Below are 13300 nucleotides of genomic sequence, written 5' to 3' on the forward strand. Positions count from 1 at the left end.
GGGTTTTTAGATTTTACCTGAGTTACAGAAAGTTAAATGTTTTCATATAGTTTGTTTTCATATAGTTTCTTTCCCCCAATTATCCAATTTCAGGACTTCTAAAGTAGTTTGATAAATAATAACAGCAGTGGCAGCCAACATTTATTGAGTCTTGTGCCCGGAAAAAGTCTTATCTTGATATCCTTATGAAGTATATATGCCTTATTATTACTCCCATTGCAAAGATTAAGTAAATTGAGGTCAGAGAGATTTAAGAACTTCAATGAGATCTGATCTGGACTCAGGTGTACTTTTTTCCATTGTTGGTACTCTTTTTTTTTTAACATTTATTTATTTTTGAGAGACAGAGAGAGACAGGGCATGAGTGGGGGAGAGGCAGAGAGAGGGGGAGACACAGAATCGGAAGCAGGCTCCACGCTCTGAGCTGTCCGCACAGAGCCCAACGCGGGACTCGAACTCACGAACCGTGAGATCATCACCTGGGCCAAAGTTGGACGCTCAACGAACTGAGCTACCCAGGCACCCCCCATTGTTGGTACTCTTAACCTCAACGCTATAGTGTCTTGACACAGCATTTCAAAACATGCTTCTGATTCCCTGGGGTAGAATTTCAAAAGAGATTTGCTTTGTTTTTAGGGGGGAAGGTTCTGAAATTGTTTCTCATTGTAGTTTGAGACCCTAACTGTTAAGATTTATATTTTAATAACAACAATATGTTCCAGAAGATAAGAGCATTCAAAATTTTATTGTAAAAACAATATAACATTAAATTATTGAAAAAAACACCATTCATAATCCCAACACCTTCACGAATAGTTTCATTTTTATTTCCTTGCAGATTTTCTCTATATGCCTCACACATATGCCTAACACATCCATACGGACAGGGGACACTCACTTTGCTTTCTGGCAACAGCAAATGGACTCTTCAAAATCATTTCGACCAACGGGGGCTTTCATTTGGCTTCTTTACCTTTGTCACATAAGCCTAGGTTTTAAACCTAAACGCCAACCAACAAGGATGGCCAAGAGCTCAGAGGAGTGCCGTGAAAACACCCAGAATCGTCTGTGGAATGAGATGAAAATAAGTGAAAGAAGGGGAGAGAGCCATCTTGTCCTCACAGACAGAGGGCAGCGGCCTGCGGCCACTTCCTGCACCTTTGGTCAGTTCTTAAGAGCCAAAGAACTAGTATTTGAATGACTTTATCTGTGTTGGCCGCAGCAAAGATCATTCATGCAGAGATCTTATTCTTCCCGGATTCCCTTCTGCATTATAGGATGAGTATAATCATACTGTACAGAAGCAGTTGGAAATTTATAATTCTGGGGTATTTCTACATATCTCTTTATATGTAATGAAATCTGTGAAGGGTAAGAATGTTGATCAGGACATTCACTTCAAATGTGCATAAAAAAGATTAAGAATATATATATATATATTTAAAATCATAAAAGTTGATAGCTGAATCATTTGAGGGTGCCTATTTTTTTAAATACTCTTCTTAACGTTTATTCACCTTTTGAGAGGTGGAGACAGTGTGAGCAGGGCAGGGGCAGAGAGAGAGGGAGACACAGGATCCGAAGCAGGCTCCAGGCTCTGAGCTGTCAGCACTGAGCCCGATGTGGGGCTTGAACTCACGAACCGTGAGATCGTGACCTGAGCCGAAGTCAGACGCTTAACTGACTGAGCCACCCAAGCACCCCTTGAAGGTTCCTTTAATGACTAAGTTATAAATGCTTCACATTACCTATTTTACTTAATTAACAATTTTCATTAGATCATCATTCTAACAGTTGACATGAAGCCTTTAATTCCACGTGGATCTGATGCCTCGTACAAAGCAACCCCTGCTGTGCTCACATTTCACATCAGGTGGCCAATGCAGTTACAGTGCTGAGGGCACCAGGTTACTTACAGAACAGGATTTTCCCAGCCTCCCTGATAAGTGACAGGGTTTCACATCTGTCACGTCGCAGAATCAGGTTAGGTGGCCTGACTGCTGGGTAAAACAAAGTGTTTAATATATAAATAACTAGGCTTTCTTGGACTCAGGCTTATAGTCGGAATTTAAATTCCGAATCTAATTTAAATAGTATACATAAGTAGCATTTACACGAATTTACTTTCAAGTCCAGCCACTAATCCTGATAGGCAGGAAAACAACTGTAAGCTCAGTTCATTCTGATTTTTAAAATGTCTAGGGAATTTTACCAATAGACTAATTTTAGAAAATAACCACCACACTGTGATATTTTGTTTTAATGTGTAGGGAAACCAACAACAACCCGAATCCCCAAACAAAGTAACGCTTTCTTGTTGAACTTCATTCTGTTAAATGTTTTAAACTCTGGGAGAGACCTTTGCAACAATCGGTCAGGACTCCCCCAATTTCTCCATTGAGGGAACTGAGGCACAGGGAGGTCAGCGACTTATCTGAGGTACTTGGAGAGAGAGGCAGAGCCCCTGCCCATCACAGCTGGTCTGGCCTTGAGGGAGGAGGCAGTCCCCAAAGGAAGACAAAGGCCAGTCCTTCAGTTTCTTTACTTAGGCTGACATAGGGGCTCACACTTTGGGGCTCGCACCTTGAACAAGCATTCATTACAGAAAGGACAGGTGCATCTGAAAAGCTAACGGCACAGCTAAAAATGTATCCATATGCAGGTTGCAAAGGAAAATGCAGCATTACCAGGATCTTCACGCAAACCCAAACTCTCTAACCAAAACTACTTGTCATTTGACATCATACATGTCTTACGTAGCTTACTGTAAACCTTGTAGGTAAACCTACTGTAAATCGTGCAGGTTATACTCTGAATTTTACTTGCCAAAAATATTTCCCTTGCAGCATTTAAAAGCCTAAGTTCTTAGAATACATAAGAAAGAATTTTCCAGGCGTTTTTTCTTTCCTACAAACATTCCTGTTTTTTTAAACTACTAACAATAGTTCAAAGTTTCCGTAAGTGCCATGACATTCCAATTGTCTTCTCAGTCAGATAAAACTGTACTGTTTTCCCAAAAGAGAAGTCAGTGATATTTTCTCTTTACAGGTATTTATCATAAACATTTAACTCTGGAAATAAAGATCTATCCTTTAAGTTGTACCTGTAATTTGGGAAACTAGCTGTTTTTTGCCATAGTTTCTAGCACTGACCTCATCATGCATACCCTATATTAAACATTTTGAATTTGGGTTTTTTTTTCCCCTACGCTTGTATCATGGTATGAAATACCAAATGTTTTTAGAAAATTAATGACTTTGATATCATACATCTAAATTGAATCAGGCTTCTATCAGAAAGCGATGTCTTGAATTATATACATAGAAAAGAGAGCAGAGAGCTATAGTGAGAGCAGCCTATAGCTCAAACAGAAAGTGATTTTGCTTGCCTCACATAGCAAAAGTTCTAGTAGGCAATGTTTTAACTCCAAATAATACCAAATATTCCTAATGCTTAAAACTTCCAAACTCAGAATTGTTTAGGCTAACAGGTCCATTCAGCTTTTTTTGTGTGTGCAGATGCAACATTTAATCACTGATTTCAGTGAGCAGAGGACTCTCAGAATTAGGTACACATCTGATTGCACATATAAATACCCAAGGATCTGCCAAGTGAAAGGCCCACAGACCATGGCAAGAACAAAGAAACGTGTCCTAGTTGCTTTCTATGGATTACACAATGTCTGATGGATTTTGTTCTCCAATAGGTTCTGCTGAACAATTTTTTTGTTGTTGTCATGAAGCAAAACAGTTTGGTAAGAACAGAAGAGTTACTGTATTAGAAACAGAAGAATATACTCAGGGCGTGGTTTTAAAGGATAATTTCCAACATTGGGTCACAGAATGCCCCAGCCTCCTCTTGTCTGGGAGAACTGAGAGTTTGGGGAAGGTAATAGAGATTCCATGTTGCCGTTGTGTATGGGAGGAGCGGGAGGGTACTTAGGAAACTTTTTGTGTTGTCTCTGAAGGTACCCTGAACCTTCAGATGCAAAAGAATTTGAGCTGGCCCCTATTCAGATGAGGCAGAAGGTGTTCCTTTTATTAGTTAAGGTCATAAAACTTTTAATCGGCTTAAGACCTTGTGGGTGTTTTAAAACCATTATCACAGACACGCACACAAACAGATCCCATACTTTCACTGTGAGGTACTGGAATCTGTGTGCTCAGGAAGGGTGGGAGGAAGTTGGGCTGGGAGGGTGGCCCTTAGGACCGCCAAGGCTGTAATACTTGTATCTGCCCCTACTCCTTGGGCCTCCAAGCTGTCCTTGTGAAACTGTCAATTCCCTTCTCTGGTCCCCTTTCCCACCTTTAGGGTACAAAAGAAAAAAAAAAAAAAATCCTTGTCAGTTTTCAGCCAAACCAAAGTCTTGGGTTTTATTCCAAATTACCCTTGGAGAGTTAAATGCGTGCGTTTTCTCAGCCTTATTTCCCCAACGATGTTCTCTCTGCACCACAGGCAGAGGTGGTGGCACTGCTCAGCTAAATTCCAGCCTGGGTCCCAGGGTTTTCCACGTTCTTTATTGAGCGAAAGAAGCAGGGGCCACTCAGCTTCTGTTACCCACACCGTGGTTCCGGTAGTTTATGCTATAAACTGCCTTCGAGAAGGTCTATTTTAATAATAGACGTAGATTTACTAACTTAAGCATGTAAGTAAAGACCACGATGTTTGACTCATTGGCACGTATGGATTTGTGGCCAAATGTCCTTTACCAAAAAACCCAGCTTTGATAAGACAGAACAAATGTCATATGGTTTTTCTTTCAAATGGTTATTGTTTTTAAAAAGCTGCTGAAATTCTGAGCCGAAGCTTTTGCATTCTAACCCAGTCTCAGGGCTAACTGGCTCAAACTGACATGAGACAGTGAGGTTTCCCCTCTCAGGGTCAGTGTGAGGGTCAGGGAGCTATGCAGCTTCCTCCAGAGCCAGCTCTCCTACTGGCTAGCAGGCAAATTCCAAGGGATAGATAGGATTAAGGGCTCCAAAGAGGATTCTGCAGCCCTCCCCCAAAGGAGGATCAAACACTGGTCTAGTTTTGGAACAAAAAATAAACCCCAGCAAAGGAAAAAGTGCCTCTTTAAACAGCATGTGTCCCTTCCCAAAGCTCGTGCCCCTTCCAGGCTGGCTGGGGAGAGCCCTTTTTAATAGGCAAGTGTGTGCAATGGATCCAAGCATGTGAGGGCAGGCTCCACATGCCTTCTCTGGTTTCCTAAGTAGGGTCATAACTTGGGGGGAGGTCAGCATCCCAAACCTCTTCCCGCTGCTTTTGGTAACTAATGGATAAACTCTGCCAAGAAGCTCAATCGTGCACCATAGAGATAGCACTTTGCATGAATGTCTCTGCACACTCTCCTAAGCTTAGGCCCCAAAGGATTAAGGTAATAAAACCTGCTTACATCTTCTTACAGTTTTGTCCAGGAAACAAAGTCACCACCCACACAGAGCAAAACAACCCCACCCCCACTCATTTCACCTCACCCCCCTTTCAAACTGCCCCCCTCTGCGCGGACAGTGGGAATCGCTGGTAGAGGTGGGGTAATCCGACTCAGACTCCGTTGTAAACGCGCCCCAGCTGCACAAACGGTAACCCATTAACTTGGAATCTAGGGTCACTGTGGACGGTTTTCTATTAATAGGGGATAAAGCTGCTGCATACATTAGCGGTAATGCCCTGGCCGCCCGCGCAAAATTAACTCCTCACAGGCCAGCACCAGGCAACCACGTTCTGCCCAGGCAGATGTGTTCACACACACACACACACACACACACACACACACACACACACACACACACGGCTTTAGAACCCCTTCCCTTAAACATGCCAGATCCCACTCCCATCCAGAGTGCAGGCAGTGTCAGTCGTTCCTGAAGGATGTCTTCGGGGAGGGAGCGGCGGCGGCGGCGGGTAGAGTCTTCTGTCGGTCAGCTCAGCTTCGCCACGCAGATGGCCAGGGCCACGGCCGCCAGCAGCACGGCGCTGAAAATGGTGGCGGCCAGGGCCTTGCTCACGTCGCAAGGCCCGGTGCGCTCCTGTACAGACACGACGCCCACCGAAGAGGCGCCGACGCTGGACAGGAGCTCGGCGCCCGCCGTTTGGCGGGCCTGCACGGTCCAGCGGGGCACGTTGACCTTCATCTCCATGTCGTTGACCATCTCGCTCACTTGAAGGATCTCCCGCTCCAGCTCGCGCAGGTCGTCCACGTCGAAGTCGCGCTCCGCCTCGTGCCGCAGGCTGCGGGCGCTCAGGGCGCGCGCCGCTACGCCCGCGGAGCCGCCCGCTACGCCGGTGCGCACCAGCGGCCGCCGCGGCGCGTGCAGCGGGAACGCGGTGCCCAGGGCCAGCGCACGCCGCATGTCGGCTTCCAGCAGGTCCAGGCAGCCAGAGAAAGCCACCCAGAGGCGCTCGAACTCCGCGCGCTCCTCGGCGCCCAGGCCCCGGTCGCGTAGCGCGGCCGTCAGCTGGGCGCGGATGGCCACCGCCAGCTCCTGCGCCTTCTGGCGCGTCTTCTGCAACTCCTCACGCAGGTTCTGCGAGTCTGCCGAGCCGCCGACGGTCAGCACCAGGTGGTGGTAGCATGCGGTCGTCTTGTTGAGAGCGTCCAGCAGCGCCTTGCACTCCTCCCTTGCCATGGCGGTGCGCTCGGGCGCAGCCCGGCCGCCCACACCCTTCTTCGCCCCCAAGCTCTCAGCGCGGCAGGACGCGGCCGGCCACGAGGGCAGCCTGGGGCCGGGCGGTCCGCGCGCTTCTCATGGCCCGAGACAAGCTCGGCGCTGCCGCTGTAGACAGAACCTCTCCAGCCCCACGACGTGCGCCTCCGCGGACCGGACGCAGAGACAGAGCCCCGTTAGCTATCTCTCATCCCCTCGTCCATCATTTCCTGATGCACTCCAAGTCACACGCCGAGTCTCTGCACCGCCCTCGCCTCCACGATGGTCCTCTGCGAAGCCCGGGTTGCGGTCCCCATCCTTCTCCCGTGCCGTCGCCAGCGCTAGCGGCCGCCGAGCCGCGCGCGGCGCCTTAGCCACAGCCAAGGGCTGCGGGGTCGGGTTTCTTAGGATCCGCCCACCCCCGCCCGTCCTCGCGGAGCGCTTGCAACTCTTGGATCTGGGATAGGCGGGGCCCCGCGCGGGGAGGTCACGTGTAGGTCCCCCATCTCCCCCTCCTCTGCACCCCATTACAGATTTGGAGACTAGCCCTCGGCAGTTCCAACCCTCCAGTATCGTAAAGATGGGGAAACCGAGGCACAGGTAAAAGGGAGCCTAGATCACGCGACGTCCGTACAAGTGGGGGAACCAGAACCCAGGGACCGTAACTCCTAGACCCCTTCACTGACGTAGTGGTGTCCCTTGTAGGACAGGAGGACTTCGTCCTCCGAAGCTAGCAGTAAAGGGCGATCCATAGGGCGAGACGACTCCCTGATGCTCCCTATCCAGATCCCGCCCGCTTTCTAGGGACCAAGCTTGGACCCCACCTCTAGTGTCAGATCAGCTTTCGGCCCCACCCCCTCCCGTTCCGGGCACGCGCAGTCCGCGGCTCCAGGCTAGTCCCGCCTGAGTAGGAAGCACTGTGCGCCGCCTGAGCCCCACCCCGGCTGGGCGGGCTCAGTGATTGCTCTGTGCACACGTCACTCTGGGTAAGGACTGTCGCTCATTGGCCTGACCAGGCGCGGCTCCGCCCAACGGCGGAGTAAAGGGGTGGGCGGTGGAGCTGAACTGCTGCGGTGAGGTGGTGGGCACCGAGGTCCGAGTCGAGGGCCCGGGAGGTGTCGCCGCCGCTCCTGGAAGGGCAGGGAGTGAAACTATGTAGCCTTTTAAGTAAGTGTCCTCCCTCCTGTCTCCTTCCGCGCCTCCCTTCCTCCGGGACGGCTGCGCCTCGGGGCCTAGTGGCCGGGCGGGGCCCCAGAGCTGGAAGGGGGAGGGGCTCTTTTCTCACCGCCGCGGGAGCCCCGCGGCGCCCCAGGCTGGGCTGGCTGCCCCTGGACGGCCACCCCAAGACCCCAGTCCCTCGCTAGCTGGGCCGCCCGCCCGCGCTCTCCGGGTCCGATCGGCAGCCGGGCTCTCTCTGCCCTTCGTGTGCGGAGTGGGGGATGGCGAAGAATGCGCCCTCTGATCCCCATGACTACGGGACGGGTCAGCGGGTGCGGGGACTGTGAGCTCGGACTTGGGGGCAGTGGGCGGGGCCGTCGCCCCAGCGCTGAGTGTCCTCGGTGGTTTGCTTACTGCCTGACCCGGCGGCTGGAGGGGGAGGATGTGGGTGGGGGTCCGGAGCCTCTGGCCTTGTGGTCCCGGGGGAGTGGGGGGGGGGGGCGGTGAAGGGGCAGGGAAGGAGTAGGGAATCCCTGTCAGTCAGTCGTCTTTCATCCTGCTGGGTAAAATTTACTCCAGGAAAACTTAAGCACCAAGAGATGTTCCAGATTCTGGGTCTGTTCAGTTCTTTTCGTTGAACATAGACTACTGTGGGCTCTTGAGCCAGGCATGGCCCCTGGAGATGTTGGGGACTTGGGCACTGGAAACCGAAGCCTGTGCTGGGCCATCACGGAGCAAGTGACCCGTCTTCCTTGAGAATTTAGGACATACAGGGAGGGAGGGGCTGGCGAGACTGGAGGGACTACTAGTTTGCATGCGAACTGGCGTTTTCCAAGTTTATGGGTTTCGTGGGGGAGAGTACCCTATTTTGATTAGCGTAAGCCTCCCTCAAGCCCCAGAGAAGAGCAGGGAATCTTGGTGAGATATTAGCGTTTTGAGTCTGCCTCCCCCAGCATGGTATTGAGGCAGTCCAGAGGATCCGGAGCGCTTCACCCCAGGGTTCCCTCTCACTGAGCTCTCTGTCCTTTTATCTATTGATTTGGGGCCATTTGGGGCCAGGGCTTGGATGATCCAGGCCGTGGCCATTCTCTGCTGTGTGGCTCTTAGCCGCCCACTGGCCACATGGGGCCATGGCAAGGGAAGAGTAGTTTTCAAGACAAAATGGACAGGAGGGAGAACCCATCACTTTGGGGAGCTGTGGGGACAGTGGAGGGAGGTGAGGCTACTGAGATCGGTGGAAGGCCAGAATGAGAGGTCCTTAATGCCAGGTGGAGAAATTGAGAGTTGGTCTAGTAGGGAGTTCAAGTATGTAAGTCCTTGAAGAATATAGTAGCCCTCTTTAATCTGTGGGGGATGTTTTCCAAGATCCTTACTGGATGCCAGAAACTTTGGATAGTACCAAATCCTATACCTACATACCTATGATGAGTTTAATATATAAATTAGGCACAGTAAGAGATTAACAAAAATAACTAATAAAAAAGAACACTTATTCATGAGGCACTGTGATAAAAGTTATGTAAATGTGGTCTCTCTCAAAATAACTTACGGTACCGTACTCATTCTTCCTGTGATGATGTGAGATGATAAAATGCCCACGTGATGAAATGAAGTGAGGGGACCAGATACAGGTTATTATGATACTGTGTTAGCTACTGTTGACTTTCTGACCGTATGTCAGAAGGAGGATCTTCTGTTTCCGGACTCCAGTTGACCATGGGGAACCAAAACTGGAAGATGAAACTAAGGGTAAGGGGGACTACTGTACCATACAGACCTCAGTGTTGCAAAGATCACTTTGTTATCTTTTCATGTGGACCAGTGTGAGTAAGGTCAGGAGGCAGAAGCCCCTGAGGGAGAAGTGCAGGATGGGAGCAGGGACAGACACTTGTGACTAGCCCCAGCGACAGGAAAGCAGTCGGGGCTCTGAAGTGGAGAAGCTACCGGGGTGAGCTCTCTTGACTTTGGCTTGCCATCTGAAATCATCCTGCCTGGCAGCATTGCCGGGAGAGCAAGCAGTAGTGTCTGCGGTCAAGGTCTTCTTGATTGTGTCTCCTTGTGGCTCTTGGACTGCATTGCCCTCGTGAGGGCAACCGCTGGGTCTGTGCACCGTTAGTGTTTCTGTGGGGGCTCTCCCTCCATTTGTGAATTGTCAGAATTAGATTGGTGGCCAGTAACTTAATCCTCTCCTAGAGGAGCTGAGGAATGTGGCCATGTGATGATAGATACCAGACCTCGAAAGGATTCAGACCCAAATCCAAACCTTCTACGTCTGCGAGACACCGAGACGCGGCCCTCGGAACTCCCGCCTTTCTGCTCAGGATTCTGGCAGGGGTTGGGTGCTGGTGCCTCCTCCGGTAACTTCTGGAGCGGGGTGATGGAGTGGTGTTCTGAGGGGCGGTTTTGCTCCTCCGAACTCTCCTGCTTAGTGGTCACACCCCTCTTCCAGCTCTGAGGCCTTCTCTCCCTGTGTGGCCCTCCACATTCCAGCTGTCACTGCGTATGGCCAGCTCTGAGCACAGTTTGTTTCTGGCTTTTTGCCAGTGCCTGCATAGCTAGCTGCCTGGGGCCAGCTCCTCACCCTCCCCTGGATATGGGCAGTGGACTTTCAGCTCCTATGAGAGATGACGCCTCCCGGGGAGCTTGAGCTTCCTCTAACACCCCGCTATCATTTTGTTCAAGTGGACGACACAGATACAGCATGCCTACGGAGAGCCAGCTGGCCACAAACAGGCTGGAAGCTTTGAAGGAGAGCTTTGAGAAAAGTATAGATAGGATCCACAGATGTTACAGGCCGGAAGGACATAAGTGACTGTAATGCCATACGTTACACCATCCAGCTGCTTCCATTTGCTATTAAATATAGATGAATTAGAAAGTTTTGCCCTTTTGCCTTTCCCTTCTGAATCACAGATGAAACTAGTTGGAGAATATTGCTCATCATTTGGAAAATATGCCTGATCAAGACCTTTGGTGAGGGCCCTGTAAGGGTGGGAGCAGCCAGAGCAGTGACATTTCAGCCGGGAGTTTATCTCTGGGAGGCACAGACATTCCCGTGTTGGATTCTGCTGAGCGAAGCTGCACGCTGTCATCAGATGGTCCCTGACCACCCAGCCTCATCTAGGCTGATGGGACGGTTGAAGACCACAAAACCACAAGTGTGCACACCACATCTTGAAATGTCCGGTGCTAGTTTGAGACCTTGCCTGGCTCTCCTGTTCATAGGGTCACCTCAGATAACTCATGTTCAGGGGTATTTGTTATCTGTGACTAATTTCACATTGGAATTGCTGTAAATCATCCCATCATTTGAGCTTCGTCAGGGGTGGAATTTTTTTCTTAAAGGAGTTTTATAAGAGGATTTACTCCTCTTTCCAGTTTTATGAGGAAGAATCCATTTACTTTGCACGTTATTTTAAAATCTAAAGCTAATTCTTGCAAGTAAACTTGTTCAGGGTGTTAACCTACTTTAAGTATTTACCTCTGTATGAGAATTCCATTCTGGCATTAAGCACCAGACCGCATCAGATTATTATGTGTTTTTAACACTGGGAGGAAAAGGTGGACAACAGTTCTGGACAGAGCTCTTGGAATCCTTACTCCTGGACAGAGGGTTCAGTCCTTGGCAACCAGGAGGAATGATGTCCAAGAGAAAACAGATGACTTGGGACTGAAACACAGCGAGCTCTGTCCCATTCACCAGCAATGCTTGCTCAGTCTTGTGTGTTTCGTGCATTTGAATGGAATGCTTTTCTTTTTATAAATGTTTTTTTCATTTTATTTCTTTTTAGAGAGAGAGAACACACAAGTGGGAGAGAGGGGCAGAGGGGGAGAGAGAGAGAGAGAGAGAGAGAGAGAGAGAGAGAGAGAATCTCAAGTAGGCTCCACGCTCAGCACAGAGCCCAACGTGGGGCTCGATCCTATGATGTTGGGATCATGACCTAAGCCGAAATCAAAGTTGGACGCTTAACCGACTGAGCCACCCAGGTGCCCCTGAATGGAATGTTTTGATGTGGCCTTCAGGGGCCTTCCTTTACCTTGCTGCCCCTCTCTGACTGGCACTATTTGGATTCTTGTATTTCCCTGGACTCACTCATCTGTCAAGAGAAGTTTACTCTTGGGTTTCTGTTCCTGCTTGTCTTACTCTGGTCCTTGCCAGGGAGGCCTTCTCTGCTCCCCACCCCACCCCCTTTCTTTGCTTCTCCCTTCTCTTGTCTGGTCCTTACCTGCCGCAGCGCTGCTCTGGGTTGGTTTTACTCTGCTGATATACATTCCTTGCCTCCCAGCCAGGTAGTCACTTCCTCCATCAGAGTTTGCCCTTGTCGCCTCCATCTTGGGCATGGAGGTGTGGACGCTGAGCCGGCACCTTGTCTGAAAAGCAGAAGGAGTGTCCCTTCCCAGCTTCATTCTGCCCAAATCTCATCCTGTCTCTCATGCGGTTTCTGTCCAAGGGGTGTTTACTTTTGCACTCTGCTGTGTAGAACCAATTGTGTCAGAAACCAGGAAGAATTTTTGTTTTCTTGTGACTCTGTCCCAGCAAAGTCACATTATCCAGTCGTTCTGGTAGGGACTTGGTAGGGACTCGTAAAAGGATTATTTGGACTCTGGTAATAATTGAATTCAACAATTCAGATACCTGAATTGTTCAGGTATCTGAATTGTTGCAGAGCCGTCTCTGGGGTCCAGGAAGGGATTATATGTAGCCTTTTTCATGCTAGGCTCTTCCCCTATGAGGATTTGCAGGGAACTCAGGCAGTCCCCAGGGTGGAGCTGTCCCCTGAGGCAGTCCCCAGGAGGGTCTGTAGCAGAGACTGTTCTGGCTGGACTAGACCGGGGGAGTTCAGCGTAGGGCCTGTGTGGCTTTCTGTCATGGTGACTTTTCCTTTGGGGGAATCTGTGCATCTGTGACTCATGAAATAACCCTTAATCCAGGCTTATTTATTTTACACGATGAGTGTAGTTGTTGAAGGGGTGCATGTTGGAATAAATTCTGACATGTGTGTAACCTCGAATGGGCCAAACGTGCCTCAATGTCTTCATCTGCAGCATATGGGGGCTAATGATACCAACAGTTGTTTTGAGCATTAATTATAGTTAGTTACCTATAGTTATTACGAACATTAAAATGGGATGAAGATACATAGAAGTTATCACAGTGCCTGAACGAAAGAGGCTTTCAAATAGTTGCTGTTTTTGTTTTTTAATGTTTGTTTATTTTTGAGAACGTGCAGGCAGGGGAGGGACAGAGAGAAGGAGACAGAGGACCTGAAGCGGGCTCTGTGCTGACAGCAGAGAGCCCGATGTGGGGCTCACACTCATGAACTGCGAGATCATGCCCTGAGCCAAAGTCACTCAACCTACAGAGCCCCGCAGGTGCCCCATCAAATAGTTGCTATTTTTATCATTAGCGGAAACTGATAGAATTCATAATGTATGTACTTATGTCTACTGTCCTGGTATTTTCCCAAGAAGGCATTTTGGAATATTGTTATATAGTA

The 13300-nt window shown here is 49.4% G+C and overlaps 2 protein-coding genes across 7 annotated transcripts in view; one reads left to right on the top strand and one right to left on the bottom strand.

Annotated features, from left to right (window-relative positions):
• Positions 1 to 1794: 1794 nt before the first annotated feature.
• On the bottom strand, positions 1795 to 7448 carry LOC123579059 (regulator of G protein signaling 9 binding protein). The gene has a single exon (XM_045442568.1). The coding sequence runs from the start codon at positions 6624 to 6626 to the stop codon at positions 5919 to 5921; it is 708 nt and encodes a 235-aa protein (XP_045298524.1). The 5' UTR covers positions 6627 to 7448; the 3' UTR covers positions 1795 to 5918.
• Positions 7449 to 7669: 221 nt separating this feature from the next.
• The window catches only part of ANKRD27 (ankyrin repeat domain 27), a 52127-nt gene continuing 46496 nt past the window's right edge, over positions 7670 to 13300 (top strand). For 3 of the 6 annotated variants that reach the window (XM_045442565.1, XM_045442562.1, XM_045442564.1), the window contains exon 1: positions 7676 to 7811. The gene's annotated coding sequence lies outside the window, so the exon portion shown is untranslated. Of the gene's footprint in view, positions 7812 to 13300 lie in introns of all 6 variants that reach the window. The other 3 variants (XM_045442561.1, XM_045442563.1, XM_045442566.1) reach the window with 3 other exon arrangements.

Source organism: Leopardus geoffroyi, chromosome E2, assembly GCF_018350155.1.
Source record: "Leopardus geoffroyi isolate Oge1 chromosome E2, O.geoffroyi_Oge1_pat1.0, whole genome shotgun sequence".
NCBI lineage: Eukaryota > Metazoa > Chordata > Mammalia > Carnivora > Felidae > Leopardus > Leopardus geoffroyi.

What these genes read in the sequence shown, in the direction of transcription:
- LOC123579059 (XM_045442568.1), bottom strand. Translation starts at nt 6,626, where the DNA reads ATGGCAAGGGAGGAGTGCAAGGCGCTGCTGGACGCTCTCAACAAGACG.